This window comes from Lynx rufus, unplaced genomic scaffold, assembly GCF_022079265.1.
Source record: "Lynx rufus isolate CCGP_SWC_20201006 ecotype Redwood Valley unplaced genomic scaffold, mLynRuf1.p SCAF_9, whole genome shotgun sequence".
NCBI lineage: Eukaryota > Metazoa > Chordata > Mammalia > Carnivora > Felidae > Lynx > Lynx rufus.
The window spans coordinates 108,333,333-108,350,192 of NW_025814897.1; the positions used below are offsets into that span (position 1 = coordinate 108,333,333).

The 16,860-nt window shown below is 59.6% G+C and overlaps 1 protein-coding gene and 1 long non-coding RNA gene across 2 annotated transcripts; one reads left to right on the forward strand and one right to left on the reverse strand.

Moving 5' to 3' along the window:
• Window positions 1-979: 979 nt before the first annotated feature.
• On the reverse strand, window positions 980-13,478 carry PYGM (glycogen phosphorylase, muscle associated). The gene is made up of 20 exons (XM_047070506.1): window positions 12,697-13,478; window positions 11,553-11,654; window positions 11,374-11,452; window positions 11,183-11,286; window positions 10,672-10,803; window positions 9,283-9,394; window positions 9,114-9,196; window positions 8,385-8,528; window positions 7,966-8,058; window positions 7,572-7,718; window positions 7,288-7,451; window positions 6,897-7,011; window positions 6,260-6,361; window positions 5,762-5,909; window positions 5,405-5,463; window positions 5,136-5,277; window positions 4,463-4,670; window positions 1,785-1,919; window positions 1,505-1,571; window positions 980-1,391 (listed from the first exon to the last, which is right to left on the reverse strand). Exons 1-20 carry the CDS (start codon window positions 12,937-12,939, stop codon window positions 1,242-1,244), a joined length of 2,529 nt encoding a protein of 842 aa, XP_046926462.1. The 5' UTR covers window positions 12,940-13,478; the 3' UTR covers window positions 980-1,241.
• Window positions 5,190-6,264, forward strand: LOC124504876 (uncharacterized). Its single transcript, XR_006960540.1, has 3 exons — window positions 5,190-5,680; window positions 5,772-5,882; window positions 6,001-6,264. It is a non-coding gene; the product is annotated as an uncharacterized LOC124504876 (long non-coding RNA).
• Window positions 13,479-16,860: the final 3,382 nt, after the last annotated feature.

The window sequence follows — 16,860 nt, forward strand, 5'->3', positions numbered from 1 at the left end:
GAGGCATGAAAACGCGGCTACCTGAAAACGGGGCCTCGATGTCTGTGGAGGGGGGTGGGGGGGCCCCGAGTTCACACAGGAGGGACTGGGGCCCCGGAAGCCTGGCTCCTCACGGGGCCAGATGGGAAGGGGCTGCTGCAAGCGGCGGGTGGGTTCTGCGCAACTTGGGGGACTGGAGGTCTGCGTGCGTCTCCCCCGCCACCCCACCACCCCCCGGAGGAACTTGGGAGGGGCAGCCACAAGCAGTTGGGGTCCCACAAGCCAGGCCTAGGAGAGCCGGTAACCATTTCCGGCTGTTTGGATTCAAATACACTCACTGTGAAACCACCGGCCCCAAACCTGCCTTTCGAGGCTTGCCCCTTCCTGCCTCAGGGCTGGGGAGGCAGGACCTCCCCCACACCTCAGTTTTGGTAATAGGAGGCCGAGAAACAGCCTCTTTCTGGTCCTCAGTTTCCCCAAAGTGAGGGGAGGGGGCAACACTTGGCCTAGCCCAGACCGTCTGTGAGTGTCCCCCACCCTAACTCCCCAGACTTTAGACCGAGCGTAGCCACCTGCTCAGAGACCCTTAAACGCCGCAGTGGGGCGGGGCTACGGGCGGAGTCAAGAAGGCGCCAACCACCCACAGGCTCCTCCCCCTCCCAAGTCCTGCCCCGGACAGTGTGGACCCTCCGTAGTCCTAGAGGCCTCGGCCCAAGTCCCGGCTCCCAGCCCCTGTGGGCCCCACCCAGGAGGACGCCCCGCCCCCGGCCAGCTTGGCAGGCCGCTGACCTAGTATGGACACAGCACTGGGAAGAGAGGCGTGGAGGGTGACGCCTGAAAGGAGGCTGGAGAGTCTCGGGTCCCGCCCCCATGGGCTGCCCCCTCCTTCGGAGGGGACGCACCTGCCGGTTGTGGGGGCAAAGCGCGGTGACTGCGCAGCTGCCGCGGTGCCTGCCCAGAGCTAAAAATATTTCCCAACAGACAGAGGAGTAAGGAGGTTCCCAAGGAGAATCAATTTATTGAAGAGTGGGTGCAGTTGGTCAGACCCTTAAATAGGAGGGGGCAGGGAGCCCGAGGACAGGATGGGAGCAGTGTCCTTAGTCACACTGGACACTGGGACCTTGAGACTGGGGGAAAATGGGAGGTTCCAGGAAAAGGCTGAGAGAACGAACTCCAGTATCCCCCCTCTGGGTGGGGACCTGGGGCTGGCCCAAGGGATTGCAAACAAACTCAGGGGCCAGTTTGGGGTCTGGTCTGGAGGCTCAGATGGTCTCATCAGGGGCCGGCAGGCGCTTGCGCGAAGGATCGACGCCCCAGATCTCCCGGGCGTACTGGGCAATAGTTCGGTCACTGGAGAACTTGCCTGATGTGGCTATGTTCCGGATCACCATTCGTGTCCACTCTCTTGGATTCTACAAGCCAAAAGAGAGCTCTGGGTTCATTCTGCCGGTGGGGTCCCCAGCTTCCACCACATCCCATCCGGGGCCACCAAAGCCTTGCCAACCCCTGGCCCAGGGCCCCTCACCTTGTACAAAGCACTGACTTTCTCCTGGCACTTAATGTAATCTTCATAATCTGCAAAGACTTTAAACCTGGAAGGGAACAGACAGGCAGGAAGCTCCATGAGATCAAGGGCCAAGCCCGTCCTGTCCTGATGGTGTGCGAGGGCCAGGAGAGGGAAACTGCTTCCAGAAGAGCCTGGCCCCAATTGCCCAGGACCCCTACCCAGCCTCCCCACACACGGCACCTGAGCCCAGTTCAGCCCAGCAGCCCCACCTGCACGGTTCCCTGGCCAACCAGCTCACCGGTCATGGTGCATAAGCATGTTGACAATGTCCTTGAACAGGTCTGGCTGTTTGGGGGAGAAGAAGCCACTGCTCAGCTGCTCAATGATATGCCGAAGCTCCGGAATTCGGTCATAGTACTCCTGGGCGTTGTACCTGTGGGGGAAGAACAGTCAGCGCTGTGGCCAGGAGTTCCTGGCTCCTCCTCCAGAGAAAACCCGAAAAGTCCTAAGCCTCAGGGCCAAAACCCAGGCCCCAGCCTGCGGCTGCCCTCCCCGGAGCTGCTGCACCCCTCTGGAGGACCCTCTCCCTTCTCTGCTCAGCTTTGCATCCCCCTTGTGTAGTTGAGGCCTGGAGATGGCAAAAAGGTAAATGTCTGAGCCAAAGGCCCCCAACCAAGTGTTCTTTTTTCCCTCCCATACACCACCACCTCTCCTAACCAGTGTGTTTCCTTCCTAAATGCTTTCCTCGCTCCCTCTCCCAAGTCCGTCCGCCTTTGGGCCCCAGGAGGAAGCACCAGGCATGTCCTCGGACCGTCCTTAAACTCGGACCGTCCAACCGAGCCCATCGCTGGCCTGGCGCCAGCTTTCTTCCCGTGCGCCGCTTTCTGAAGCAGTCCAACCACCCCTCAGCCACCTGGGTTCAAAACCCTCCCCGAGGCCAGTCTCCTCTCTTTCCTCGCCTCCCCGCTTCCAACCGGCAACCAAGGGCGACTCCTCAACAATGTCCCCCACCCCCATCCCCAGCACTGGCAGTGCGGGCCATTCTCCTCGCATTATGGCGCGGCGGCCTCCACGCTGGGCCCCCACCTGCACCTTGCCCCCCGCAGTCCGGCCTCCACCTTGCACCCAAAATCGTCCTCCTGGAGCCTGCTTCTGAACGTGTTGGATCTGGCTCAACACATGTCCTGTCTCCCTCCTATCCAAAGGATAAAGTCTGAACTTCCTAGTCAAGCCCAACAGGAGAAATTTCCTTTCAATATTTAATGCCAGCTCTCAGAAGCAGGTGGTGGGAGTGTGAGCCGCTACCAACTTTCTGGAAAGCAATTTGGCAATATGCATCAAAAGCCTTAAGAACTCATACTTGAAGAAGAAGGGAGGAGGAGAAGAAGGTCTCATACTTTTTTTTTTAATTAAAAAATTTTTTTTAATGTTTATTTATTTTTGAGAGAGAGAGACAGACAGAGTGCAAGGGGGGAGAAGCAGAGAGAGAGGGAGACGCAGACTCTGAAGCTGGCTCCGGGCGCTGAGCTGTCAGCACAGAGCCCAACGCGGGGCTCGAACCCACGAACCCTGAGATCTTGACCTGAGCTGAAGTTGGACGTTCAACCGACTGAGCCACCCAGGCGCCCCGGTCTCATACTTTTTTGACTCAGAAATATATCTCCTTCTAATAATTATCTTCAGGAAATAAAGATGTGGGCCTAGATATAAAAGGATGGGATCGCAGTGATATTTACACTAAGAAACAGCAGAAATCAACCTTAATGTCCAACAGTATGGAACTGGATAAATAAATTATAGCATGTCCATACGATAGAACCCTATACAAACATTTTTAAATAAAGACTATTTAGTAACATGGAAAATGCCTCACCAGTGCTGACATCAGGCTTCAAAATTGTACACGTGTTAGTCCCAACTTTCAAAAACCTACATATATACACACGCATAGAGATACACATAGAGATAGGACTACAGTGGGGCACCTGGGTGGCTCAGTCGGTTGAACATCCAGCTTCGGCTCAGGTCATGATCTCCCGGTTTGTGGGTTCGAACCCCATGTCGGGCTCTGTGCTGACAGCTCAGAGCCTGGAGCCTGCTTCGGATTCTGTGTTTCCCTCTCTCTCTGCCCAACCCCCACTCATACCTGTCTCTCTCTGTCTCAAAAATAAGTAAACATTAAAAAATTTAAAAAAAGAAAAGAAAAGAAAAAGGACTATGGCTTTAAAAATGGGTGATGAGGGGCACCTGAATGGCTCAGTCGGTGAAGCATCTGCCTCTTGATTTGGGCTCAGGTCATGATCTCACAGTCCGTGAGTTCGAGCCCCACGTTGAGCTCTGCGCTGTCAGCACCGAGCTTGCTTGGGATTCTCTCTCCCTCTCTCTGCCCCTTCCCTGCTCCCTCGCTCTCTCTCTCTCTCTCTCTCTCTCAAAATAAATAAACATTAAAAAAGTAAAAACAGGTGATTAAATTATGAATGACTGTTATTCTTCGTGGTTTCATATTTTTCCAATTAAGGAGCACATATTGCTTGTATGATAAGAAAAAAAATTTTTAATAAATTTTAAAAAATCTAATATCTACTTTGAAGAACCGCATTTCTGGCCACAAGCACAGCTGTATTTACTGTCCTCATCTTTCCCCTTTTGCCATGCCTGCCAGGGAGCTAAGAATTCAATTTTACTTCCAGAAATTCCAGCAATAAATAATATCTTAGCCTACGACTGATATCATTTTCTGTTCCTTTTCCTTCAGTGTTGTGTTCCTTCGTTCTTTTCCCATGCCGTTAACCTCATTTGTTGTAAGTCATCTCAAAAGTTCTCCGGAACCCTAATGGCCATGACTGAGACCTTGTGCAGCCTGGGCCGGCCTTTCCAGGTATGCCCCTTGCTCCCAAGCCCTACCCTCCAGTAGCCACACCTCCTCGGTGCCTCCTGCCCATGGACTGTGAACTTTGGAGCCCTTGACCCCCATACCCTCTCTGGTCGAGCTTTTCCACATCCTCCACCCGCATGCCAAAGATGAAGAAGTTCTCTTCTCCCGCCTCTTCCGCCATTTCCACGTTGGCCCCGTCCATGGTGCCAATGGTCAGAGCCCCATTGAGCATGAACTTCATGTTGCCGGTGCCCGAGGCCTCAGTGCCTGCCGTGGAGATCTGCTCGGAGAGGTCAGCAGCTGGGATCACTGTGGGGCGGCAGCAGGGGACAAACTCAGCTCCAGGGAAGGTCCCGCCCCAGCTGGGGACTGTGGAGCTAGGCTGGTCCGAGGTACAGCCAGAGTCAGAGCCCCCCTCCACCCCAACCCTCCCACAGTCACCAGCTGAATCTCCCTCCCACCGCCAGCCCCTCCACCCCACTCCACCCCACTGCTTGGTGATCGTTGGCCATCTGAGGTCTGAACCTGGACTGGACTCTCTCCCCACCCCTGCCCCACTGTGTGCACGATTTGAAGGGCAAATCTTCCCTATAATTTCACCCTGTACTGCCCGAACCCCCCACCGCCATCGGGGTGGGGGTGGGGGGACATCCTCATGATTTGAGCATTGTCCTGTCCAGATTCTTCTTCCAAGTGCAAGTACCCCAGGAACAGGTGACCAATACCCCTTCCTGGGACTGAACTAATCAAAGCGTCCCTCTGGCGGCACCCCACCTTTCTCGGCCAGCGAGACTCGGTAGTTCTCCAGGAAGATCACACGGAGGCGGTCTCCTACCACTGGGTCGTGGTTAACCACATCCCCAATGGCTGTGATGAGTTTGATGATCATCTTAGCCATGTGGTATCCAGGGGCAGCCTGTGGGAGCACAGTCTGGGGTCAGCTCCACGGCCTGGCCCCCTACCCTTAACCTGCAACCCAGCCAGGCTGACCTCAACCCGGCTGTCAAAGGACCAGAGCCGCGGTCTGCGGCCTGGCTCCTCACCTTCCCTCCAATCATCACAGTTCGGGGCACAACAAATCTATTGGGTTCCTGCTTGATGCCTGTGGAGAAACAGAGATCAGTGGGCCAGGTTTGGCCTCCTGACGACACCTATCCACCAGCGCCCTAGACAGTAGGCCTGATTTGGGCAACCGCTTGCTACGTGACTTCCGATCTGTCACTTTCCCCTCTCCGAGCCTCAGTTTGCCTGTCTATGAAATGGGGGTAAGTCCGTGCCCCAAGAGCTGTCCCGAGGCCAAAGGAGACGTTGACTAGGAGGTACGTGGTACACGGTCGGGGCGGGGGGGGGGGGTACGCAGAGGGGAGCGCCAAGAGACAGAGGGCACCCCTGCCACTCACGGTTGTACAGGGTGATGATGTGGAGGCAGTTGAGAAGCTGGCGTTTATATTCATGAATTCGCTTCACCTGGACGTCGAAGAGCGAGTTGGGGTTGATATGGACTTTGTACTCCCTCTCCAGGTACGCGGCGAACTTTAACTTGTTTTCCTGAAGGCAGGGAGGACGGGGGGGGGGGGGGGGAGAGCTTCACCAACGGGCCTCAGCCTCAGGAGATCCCACAGTGTCATTTCTTTCCCAGAAAGGGAGCGGACAGAAGGCTCGCTCGCCACCTTTATCCCCGCGTGCGCCAGGGCAGACATCGCTAATCAATGCCAGCACTCTTCCACTGCGGTCAGATGATGCCCTGTCACCTTGGACTCCAGGCAACGTCTACCAGGCCCGAGGCTGCCGGGGAGACAGGCCCCGCGGGCCATCCCCGAGCCGGGCCCGGGGGCCGGCGCCTCCAGCGTGCTCCCTCCCGCCCTGGCACCAGTGTTCCAGGTCGCCGCACTCCGTACCTGCTTCACTTTGGCCACATCCCGGATAAAGGCTTCATCGTCCACGTACGAGAGCAGCTTGCGCAGCTGGTCCAGGTCGGAGATGTAGTCCTCCCCGATGCGCTGTGGGGCGGTGGCTGTCGGTCAGGCCTACACCCCTCCTCCAGCCTCCCGCACAGAAAGGTCCCTTTCCGGCGTCAGCCAGGCCTCGCCCCCTGCAGACAACCCCTCCTTCGCCAGCCTCCCCGCTGGGGCGTGGTGTGGGCACCACCATCTTCCCGCTGGACCTTGAGCTCTGATGGCTGACCTCACGGGACCCCAGCAGGCCTTTCTCCTGGCCTTTTCCTCTGACAGACAGTGACCTTGACGCCCTGCTCACAATCTCTGCTCCTGTCAGTCCCACTTCAGATGTGACCTGTCCTGACCCTCTCCGAGGCTGACCTCCACAGCCAGGCCTCCATTAGCCCACAGAGCATCCTCATGCAAACAAGAAAACGGTCCCCCTCCTCCAGGCACATGCAAAGCTAGGGGAACGCAGCGCAGGATGGATTTCGGCCCTCCACTGGGCCCCCTGCAGTGGCCCACCTACGTGTCCATGCACAGCTGGTCCCTGTAGCGGCCCGTGTTCACCCCTACTGGCCACACAGTGACCTCTCACCTCAGCAATGACCTCTGCCAGCCCGGGGTTACAGAGGACTAGCCAGCGACGAGGGGTGATGCCATTGGTCTTATTCTGGAATTTATGTGGCTCCAGCTCGTAGAAGTCCTTGAAGCTGCAGGATGGGGTTGGAGGGTCACTACCCACCCCTGCGGGACGAAGGTCTCCTCCCGGAGGCCCTACCCTGGTTTCTTGCTGAGAGGGGCCTGGGGATGAGGGGGTGGCTGTATGTGAGAGGAGATCATTTGGGGACGGGACTGTACTGGACATCAGGGCCATGATGCTCATAGAAGCTGTGCTACCTGTGGAAAGGGCCAGCTGGGGTCAGGTGGTGAGGGGCGTGGGGTGGGGCGGGGCCAGCGGGGGGCGGGGCCTGGGGAGCGGGTCTCACATGGTCTTCTTGAGGATCTCGGAGTGGATGCGGGCCACGCCATTGACGGCATGCGACCCGGCGATGCAGAGGTGGGCCATGTTGATGCGTTTCACTGCGCCCTCCTCCACAAGCGACATGCGCCGCAGCCGGTCCACGTCCCCCGGGAAGACGGCTGCCACCCGCTGCGCAGGGAGAGCCCAGAGCTCAGACGCCGCGGCCTCCAGAGCCGAGGTCCCCAGCCCCGTACCCCCAGCACTCTACCCACAGCCCTGCACCCTCCAGCCCAGGCCTCCCCCACTCACGTTAAGGAAGCGCTGATTGATCTCGTAGATGATCTGGAGATGTCGAGGCAGCAGCGCCTCAATCAGATGCACGGGCCAGCGTTCCAGGGCCTCGGGCAGTACCGTGTGGTTGGTGTAGGCACAGGTCCTGACCGTCACGTCCCAGGCCTGATGAAGAGGAGGGGGGCGGTCAGGGACCCCGGGGCCTGAGCCCTATGGCTCCCCACACACACAGAGTGCGGCCAGGAGCCTGGGCCCTGTCACTGGGGGACAGGTTCTAGGACACTCGTCCTCGGGGCCTGACGCTGCTGTCTGCTTTGTGCGGGCTGCCCTCACGGATTTCTACTTCCCAGACCGGGAAAGGCAACCCTGAGACAGAGAGGCTCAGGCGGGGGTGGAGGGTGCCGGAGCCCACCTTGTCCCAGTCCAGCCTCTCCAGATCCACCAGTATCCTCATGAGCTCGGGGATGGCCAAGGAAGGATGGGTATCATTCAGCTGGATGGCCACCTGCGGGGAGGGGGTTGGGAGTCAGGCTGGGATCCAAACCAAGGCTATGGTCGCTGTCCTTTGCCCCTTCAGAGCCCCCTCCGCGTGGTTCCAGGCTGGAGCTGGGTGTGGCGGCCCTCGTGGGGGCAGCGGCGGGCAGGAGGGGGAGGGAGGTTCCCAGGTTAGGTGCCCGTCGATTGAGGATCCCAAACAGGCCACCCTCACACACACCCCCAGCCCCCACTTCCTCATCTACGACATGAGGGGGCAGGCTGAGGCTGGAGGGGAGAGGCGATGGCATGCATCACGGGAGGTGTAGAGGGGGGGCCCTCCCTGGGGCCTGGCACCTTATCCGGAAAGGCGTCGAAGCTCGTGCGCACGGGGTCACGGCAGCCGAACTTGGAGGACTTGAAGCGGCGGATGATGTCCTGGAGGGTGGCGGCCACCACAAAGTACTCCTGCTTCAACCGCAGCTCCTTCCCCTCAAAGAACTGGGGACAGTTCAAGGCAGGGCTGAGTCAAGGGGGTGGGGGGTGGGGGGTTCTGACGGTGCCACAGCGTGGCCGGGAGACTCCTGCCCACACCAAGCCCCTTGCGCCCTGAACAGCCCCCGCCTCCAGGACCCAGGGGATTTTCACCCACCAGGTAGTGGAGGGGATGGTGTGAGGACGGGGGCATTCGAGGACCCGGAGTATTGTCGGCATCGCCAGGGAACAGGTCCCCCAAAGTGCCCTGCCCCAACTCGCTGCCCCCAGGACTTGGGTGTCCTCTTAAAGAACCAAAAGTACTTGGGGGGCGGGGGTGGGGAACAGGACACGACAGGAGCCAACAATACGTCCTGGGTGCTGCGGGGCGCCCGGCTGACTCAGTTAGAAGAGATGTGACCCTTGATCTCAGGGTTGTGAGTTCGAGCCCCACGTTGGGGGTGTAGAGATTACTAAAAAATAAATAAATAAACTTAAAAAAACAAAGGATATGTCCTGGGTGTCACTAGGGCGCCAGAGGCTGTCCCTCCCCGTTTTCCGCCCTCTCCTAGGCTTTCAGGTGTCCCGCCCCCAGCCCAGGAGGTGACATACGTTGTCGTTGGGGTACAGGACGCGAGAGATGTTCTCCGCCAGGTTTCGGTCCAGCACAGCCTGGATGTAGCCACCGACGTTGACTGAGGGGTGAAAGTGGGGACAGTGTCGGGCCCAGGCTGAGCACAGGCCGGGGCAGGCAGGGGTGCGGGCAGGCGGCTGAACTCACAGTCCTTGAGGTTGAAGTCATTGGGGGCCTTGGCCGACCACAGGCGCATGGTGTTGACGATATTGTTACGGTAGCCAGGCACAGGAGTGTCGTAAGGCATGGCCAGTACCACCTGCAGGCGTGTCGGACGTGGTGGCAGGAGCTGGGTATCTGCCACGTGACTTGGGGGGCCCCCGAGAGCCACAACTCCTGCCTTTGTCTCTACCCTGCACCAACCCCCCAGCCCCAGGTTCTACTGCCCACTCTGGGTAACCGTGAGCGAACCTCTCAACCTCTCTGGGCCTCATCCGTAGAGAGAGGGCCCCCCAGGGTCTCCCCACCCACCCCCCACCCCACCTTGCCCGGCTGCCTGCGAGGATTACAGGGGGCAGTGATGAGTCTGGAGCCCAAGGCGGGGCTCCGTTGGGGGCCGCTCTACAGTGATGGGGGTGAGCGGGCCCGCCTGGCCCGAGCACAATCTAGAAGATGCTCTGGACTCATCAGAGGGCTGGGGGGCCCCGGGGCCTGGCTGAAGGGGACACAGACGTCAAGTCCATCCGAAGGGCATATGCCTGGTTGACCACCGGGCTAATTAGCAGTGACTAATGCTGGTCCCACCTCCCACAATTAGCAAATGGCGATCATTGCTGCCAACAGCTGCCCGCTACCGCGGGGCTGGGGGCATAAGCACTTCTCCAAGGCCCGGCGCCCTTTCTCCCCAACACCGAAGCAGCTTAGCCCCTGATTGGAAAAGAGTGGAAGGTGCAGCTCCGAGAGGGAAGGGACTGGCCCGAGAGCACAGAGCTAGGGGGCAGCCAGAGCCCCTACTGAATCTTATCATAAATGACAGCCCGACAAATGGCCCATTCTGAAAGCCTAGAGGTTTCTGTGCAGCCGTCTGGAGGCCTATGACCTACAGCCACGGCAAGAGAGCTGACTGAGGTTCTCTGACACCTGGGTCTGAGGTTCAGACACCTGGTTTGGCTTCAGGCTCCCTCTCACTTGTTGTGTGACCTTGGACAAGTCAGTTCCTCTCTCAAGGTTTTAATTGTCTCCCTTTCTGGGGGGAGTCAAGTCACCGTGATTATTCTGGGATGAGTCTTGTGGGGTGGAAAGGAGCCAGGTCGGGGGAAGGGCACTGGTGGCGCACGGCAGGCTCTCTCCTCCCCCTGGGCCCTGTGCTTGGCTTGGCTCCTCTGTGACCCTGTCTCCAGCCTCTCCTGACCCAAGCTGTGTGACCTCGAGTAAATCACTTAACCTCTCTGAGCCTCAGTGCCCTTCATGGGAAATAGCACCGGGTCCGGTAGTCTCCAGGCTCTCTCCCCGTATCTCCCCGTTTTCTTCCAGAGCCTCTTCCTCCCTGCTTCCCCCTCCCTGGGGGCTCCCCCCACTCCCTGGCCTCACCCTTACCTGTGTGTCCACCCACTTGGCCCCCTGGCTGGTGTGCTCCACTCGGCCATAGAAGTGCACAGGCAGCGTGAACTCGGGTCGGGCCTTCTCCCAGGGGTTTCCGTAGCGAAGCCAGTCATCGGCCTCCTCCATCTGAGTCCAAGGCAGGTCAGGGGAGAAAGGAAGGCAGCGTCAGACCCAGGCTCACACCGCGGGAGGCAGTGGGTAGGGCAGGAGCAGTGGCCCTGCTGGGCCCTCTACGGCGTGTAAATTAAGGGCCCTGGGGTGGCGCCCACCCCCGGTCTGGTGGCATATCCCATGGGACATGGTGTGTGCATGGGAGTCTGAGAGGTGGCACAGGTGTGGGTGCCTGTGCAAAACCAGCAGGCTTTGGGGCCAGGGGGAAGGGACAAGGACGCCTTCTCTCAAGGCTGAGGCTGGTTCTGGATCTATCCGGAGGTGGATGACCAAAGGCGGGGGTCCGCTCCATCGTGCCTGGGGCCCCACGAGGCCAGGGCCCGAGGCTGCTCACCTGCCAGCCCCCACAGATCTTCTGGTTAAAAATCCCAAACTCATAGCGGATCCCGTAGCCGTAGGCAGCCAGGCCCAGTGTTGCCATGGAGTCCAGAAAGCATGCTAGGGGGTTACGGGGAGGTGGGTGTCAGGGACCCGGCACACAGGAACCCTTCTGCCCGCCCCACCCCTGCCACCCTATCCACTCACCGGCCAGCCGACCCAGGCCCCCGTTGCCCAGCCCCGCGTCCTCCTCGATCTCCTCCAGCTCCTCCATGTCCAGACCCAGCTGGAGGGGTGGGGGGAGGGGTGGCAGTGGTCAAGGCCAAGGGCCAGCAGGTGAGTCCCCCAGTATCTCAGGCTCACCCCGCTCCCGTCCCCCTGCACACCTGGTAGGTGGCTTCGTCACAGGCATTCTCCAAGGCCAGGTTCACCATGGTGTTTTGTAGCGTCCGTCCCATGTAGAACTCCAGAGACAGGTAGTAGATCCTCTGCCCGGAGAGACAGATGGGTCGGGGAGGGGTCAGCCCTCCGGCGCCTAGCCAGCGCCTCTCACACCTCCTGTCCCACTCCGGGGGCCTGGCACGTGCCAGCCCTGTCCCTGTGTATTCTTCTCCCCACCACAGGCTTCAGGACCCGTCAGGAGGGTTCCGGTCCAGCCTTTCCTCTGACTTTGGACACATCACTTTTGTTCTCCTAGCTTCCGTTTCCTCGTCTGGAAAAGGGGGCTGCCATATCTACCTCAGGGACTGAGGTGCCGAGGACAGGCGAGACCCTCTTCCATCGCACACAAGCCTCCCAACAGCCCAGCGGGGAATCGGGGAGCAGAGAAGCCCCCCCAAGTGCTCCCCAAGAGGGGGAAGGCTAAGGTGCCTTAGAGAAACCAGTCATTTACTCAAGGTCACACACACTGACTCACGGCTAGAGTCGGCCCCCTTCTGTCCTTGCAGGGCCCAGGTCCCCTTGATCCTCAAGCCTCAGCCCCAGGAAGGGGGACAGAGAGGCACCAGAATCCAGGATGCTGGGTCTCCTGGTTTCCTGGGTCCCCTCCCTGCCCCACTCGCCTGCCCCTCCCCCTCCCCTGCCCAGGAGTATCAGGTTGCTGACATTTACCATGACCCCAAAGACACTTGATCCCGCTACCACCACCCCAGCTGCCCCAGCCTCGCACCAGCACCACCACACTCACATGTAATGACCCACCCTTCCATTTCAGGTCCGCCCTGACCACCCGCAGGGGTCTCCCTGACCACCGGAAGCCCCTCCGCTCTCTGAGCGAGCGCCAGGCCTTTGCCCCCAGCCCGCCTGACCCGCGCCACCCGGCCTTGCCCCCGCCCCAGGTCTCACTGCCTGGATCGCCCCAGCACCCCATCGCACTTGGCCATGGCGCCCACCGTTCCCGACCCTCCAACGTCAGGAACCCGCTGCTGCAGAAAAGCCAGACCCCTGGAAGGGCTGCCGCTTGGTGGAGCTCTCCCGGTCCCCTGCTGGGGCCCCCAGCCCACTGCCCACCCAGGATGCCCCGAGCGGCACCTTGGGGTCCTTCTCGTAGTAGTGCTGCTGCGTGCGGATCCAGCGGCCCACGAGGTGGTCGCGGACGGTGTGGGCCAGCGCAAAGTAGTAGTCTCTCGGGGTGGCCACATTGCGGTCTTTCACAAGTGTGAAATGCAGGTGCCGGTTGAAGTTCTTCTTCAGCTCCGTCACATTCTCCACGCCGGCCAGGCCACGCACGCTAATTTGCTTCCTTTTCTCCTGGTCTGACAAGGGCCGGGACATGGCTGCAGGAGGGCGGGCCGGACTGATGGGTGGCCTCAGCAGTGCCTCCAGCCAGGGAGTGGAGATCCCCAGCTGCCTGGGGTTTTAAAGCCTGGCTCTGGGGAGCTTGCCCCGCCTCCCCCTGCGATGGGAGGGTCTTGGCCCGGCGGCTCAGGGAGCTATTTTGGGGGCAAGGGGAGGAGAAGGGAGACGGGCAGGGAGAGCAGAGCGGAGCTCCACAAGGGCCAGGCCAGGCCCAGCCTGGCTCCTTCGCAGCCCTGCCTGCGCTGACCCACTTGTTCCAAGCCTCGCCCACTGGGGTCTTTGGTGCCCGTCTCTGCCTTTCACAGGGTCAGAGGCAAGATGCAGCAGGCAGTGTGGCCTTGAGAGGCCTGCGGTTTGACTGGAGCCGTTGGGGCTGTGACTTTGGCTAAGAGGTTGCCCTGATCTGGGTCCTTTTCCTGGGTTATGGATTGGGGGCGGGGGGGGGGGGCAGATTTCAGCCTCAGTCAGGGCTCCTTGAAGAAGCCAAGGAAGGCTGTCGGCGGGGGGGGGGGGGGGGGGGGCGGGGGGAACAGGTGCCAGGAGACCCCGCCTTCGTCCAAGCAGCTTGGTTTCTCTTTCAGACATTTGCCCAAAGACTGCAAACCACCGGCTGGATGACCTCTGGTCAAGTTTCCACGGTGGCCTTACGTGGGGGGCGCAGGGGTCTGCACTCGGGTAGCGAGGTCGTATATCGGGGCAACAGGGGCAAGGAGCCAAGGGTCAGGGTGCCCCGAACAGGAGACGTGTAGCTAGCAGAGGACGCTGGGTGTCTGGGAGAAGGGGGACCGGGGGACTCCGGGTTCCAGGGGGTTGTGTGAAGGTCGCCTGAGGCAGGGCCACTGCCCCCACGCCACCCCCACCCAAGCTGAGCCACTCCGAGATCCCCCCTGTTGCTGTCCTTCAAGGAGCTCTGAAGTGACCTTTCGAGAGTGGTGGTAATCAGATTACAGGCTGGCTCTGGCTAGGGGCTGCCAGCCCAGAGCAGGGGCCTCTGGGAACTGTAGTCCTGTGCCCACAGGGGCAGGAGAAGCCAGCATCCCCCACCCACTCGTAACATTGGCCAGTGGTATTGGGTCTCTCTGTGATGCGGCTGCCAGGTGATTGGAGACCTTCTCCCACTCATTCCTCCCACCTGGGGCCACAGTACTGGACAGGGACTCAGTGGGCCAAGGTTCACGGCCGTGACCCCACCTGTAAAGTGGGAGCCTCGGCACCGGGAACCTTATGCCACTTCCTCGTCTTCATGGCCTGGCAGCTCCAGGACCTTCCCTTGGAGGCTCTGGCTGTCCCCGATCCACCGCTCACGCCCTGGCCCCGCGCACTGATTTGCTGTGTGACCTGAGGCTGGTCGCTTTACTCTTCTGAGCCTTGAATTCCTTCATCCAATTTATACTCTCAAATAAGAATATGAATTCCTGCCTCCGCCTGCTGCTGCCTCCTACTCTTATGGAGGCCGCCTTTTGGATCCTGCTTTGTTCTTTGAGCAAAAGGAGCCCAAGGCTTTGTGCAATTTCAAAGGATGCCTGGGCCTCCGGGCAGCGGGCTGGTGGAGAGCAAGAACTGGGTGTTCTGGTCTGAGGGCCAGGGAAGCAGGTCAGAGGCCCGGACGGCCGCAGGACGTTCCTGAGAGCCTGGCTTGGGGGAAGGCCGAGTTGTTTCCGAGGACATCCTGAGCCACAGCAGGCCCAGCCCTGGAATCACGAGCGTGGTGTGGGGTCTACACTCCAAGTCTTCCAACTCCCAAGCGCTGCTCTCGTCTGCCCCCAAACAGCATTACTGGGTTGATCTCCCCAGGCCGCCATGCTTCATAGTGAGAAAAAAGATCAGGAAAATACCGAAATGTGCCTACACGGGCATGGTGGGAATACAGAAAACTCCCTTAAATGCTCCCATCTGCAGCCCCACCCACGGGGCTGTGCCTCTGCAGGGGTCACCCACCCTCCAAACCCTTGTCTCCAGTTGGGTGGGTCGGGTCTCCGGGCTTGGCTAGCATCTTGGGCCGCGGGGGCTGGACTCACTCGCCAAAGGCTGGCTGCTCTGAGTAGAGCTCAGGAAGCTCCTTGGTGCACAATAGTCCTGGAGAAAGCCCCACGTTCCCTGGGCAGTCACCTCGCACCCAAGTTGTGACGGGACCCTGCCCACACAAACCTCTGCCCTGACCCCTAATGGCCTACGAGTTCATTTTCCTGCCGCTAGGGACCTGCTCCCAACCATTCCCAAATTCTCATCCGCTCCCCAGATGAATCCAAGCCTCTTCCGGCTGGCTGGCTCTGCCGCCCCTCCTGGTGTACCAGCGCCTTGCTGGCCCTTCTGTGCTCAAGGCACTGGCTCAACGGGGATTTGTCCCATTTCTACTAGGAAACAGAAATTACTTTTTAAAAGTAGGCTCCGTGCCCAATGTGGGGCTTGAACTCACGACCCTGAGACTAAGGGTCACATACTCTACCAACTGAGTCAGGATGGCGCCCCAGGAGAAATCGCCTTTTTTTTTTTAAACCTTTGTTTTATCCTAAAGTAGGCTCCGCACCCACAATGGGCTTGAACTCACGACCTTGAGATCAAGAGTCTCACACTCTATGGACTAAACCAGCCAGGCGCCCAGAATTACTTTTGACTTCTCTGACTACCCCCTTGTGGGTCTCCAGTGGCCCCCACTGGAGTGACGCCACCCCAGGGAACCCCCCTTTTATTTTGCAAGCCCCAGCCCAGCATGATGAAACCTTGAAGGCTCAGGCTGACCTACTTGCCTCCCCATGTCCTCTCCAATCCCTCATTCCCCATCCAGTGCTGCGTGTGCAGATCAATCTTGAACCCTGGAAGCACTTGACCAACCCGAGTAACTCAAGGTTGTTTATGTCTGACTAGGTTTCTAACCAGAAATCCTGCCTCCTTCTCCGGACCAATCTTGGGTTTCTCCAGAGCCCGAACACTGACCTTTCCCAACCGGTGTTCCTTTCACCAACCAGGCTGAGGGGGCAGGGAGCCAGTGCCCAAGTGACAGGACAGACGGGCTTGAGCAAAGGGCTTTTCCTGCACTCTTTCAGGTCCTAAGGCGCGTGGGAAAGCATTTCTCCTCTCTCCCCACTCTTGCCTCAGAGACAGGTAGCTCCCTACACTTCTGAAGGCCAAGCCTCTCTCCCATTTCAGGGCCTGGAGCTCCTTGGAGAAAGGCCCAGAGACGTGCCTTAGCGAGCCACTTTGTTACTCTCCAAAACCTTAACAAAAGCTGACGGCGGGGAGCAGGGAGGGAGCTAGCGCAGGAATGGAGCTGGCCCCAGGGGAGAGAGACGGAGGAGATAGCTGGGCTGTGGTTAAGTCATTTATTGATTTTATTTCTAAAACCCACATAGCGCCACTTTGCCTCTTCCAGAGCTTCAAAGAGCTAATTAACCGCCCAATGAGCCCACCAGGGAAACCGAGCTTGTGGGGGAAGCAATGAGGTGAAGCCAAGGTCAAAGAGGGTTGCTAGGCCCCAGGCCCTGCCCCCATTCCGCCAGTTAAGGACAAAGAGAAAAGAGCTTGTTCTCTTCGTTTAGTCACCTGTAGTCTCAGGGCCTGGTTAGGGAAACCCACTGAACTTGCTTCCCTCCTGAGGGTTTCCTGAACCCCGCAGGCCTACGGCAGAGATACAGACGCCCTGGACGGGGCCCACAAAACCGGGCCGTGCTCCACACAGAAGGCACCGGGCGGGCCCAACCTGAAGGCGGACGGCAGCCCAGGCCGGAGCTGCCCCCACCGGCCAGGTGCTGGGGCGGCAGGGGCGTGCTGTCCCTTAACCTCCTCCAAAGGAAGGAGAGGCTGCCAGGAAAGGCAGGCTCCACGCAGGCTCCCCAGGGGCGGTGCTGTACAGCGGCGGCAGCGGTCGGGCGAGGACCTCGCTGCCTCGTGCAGCCCTGA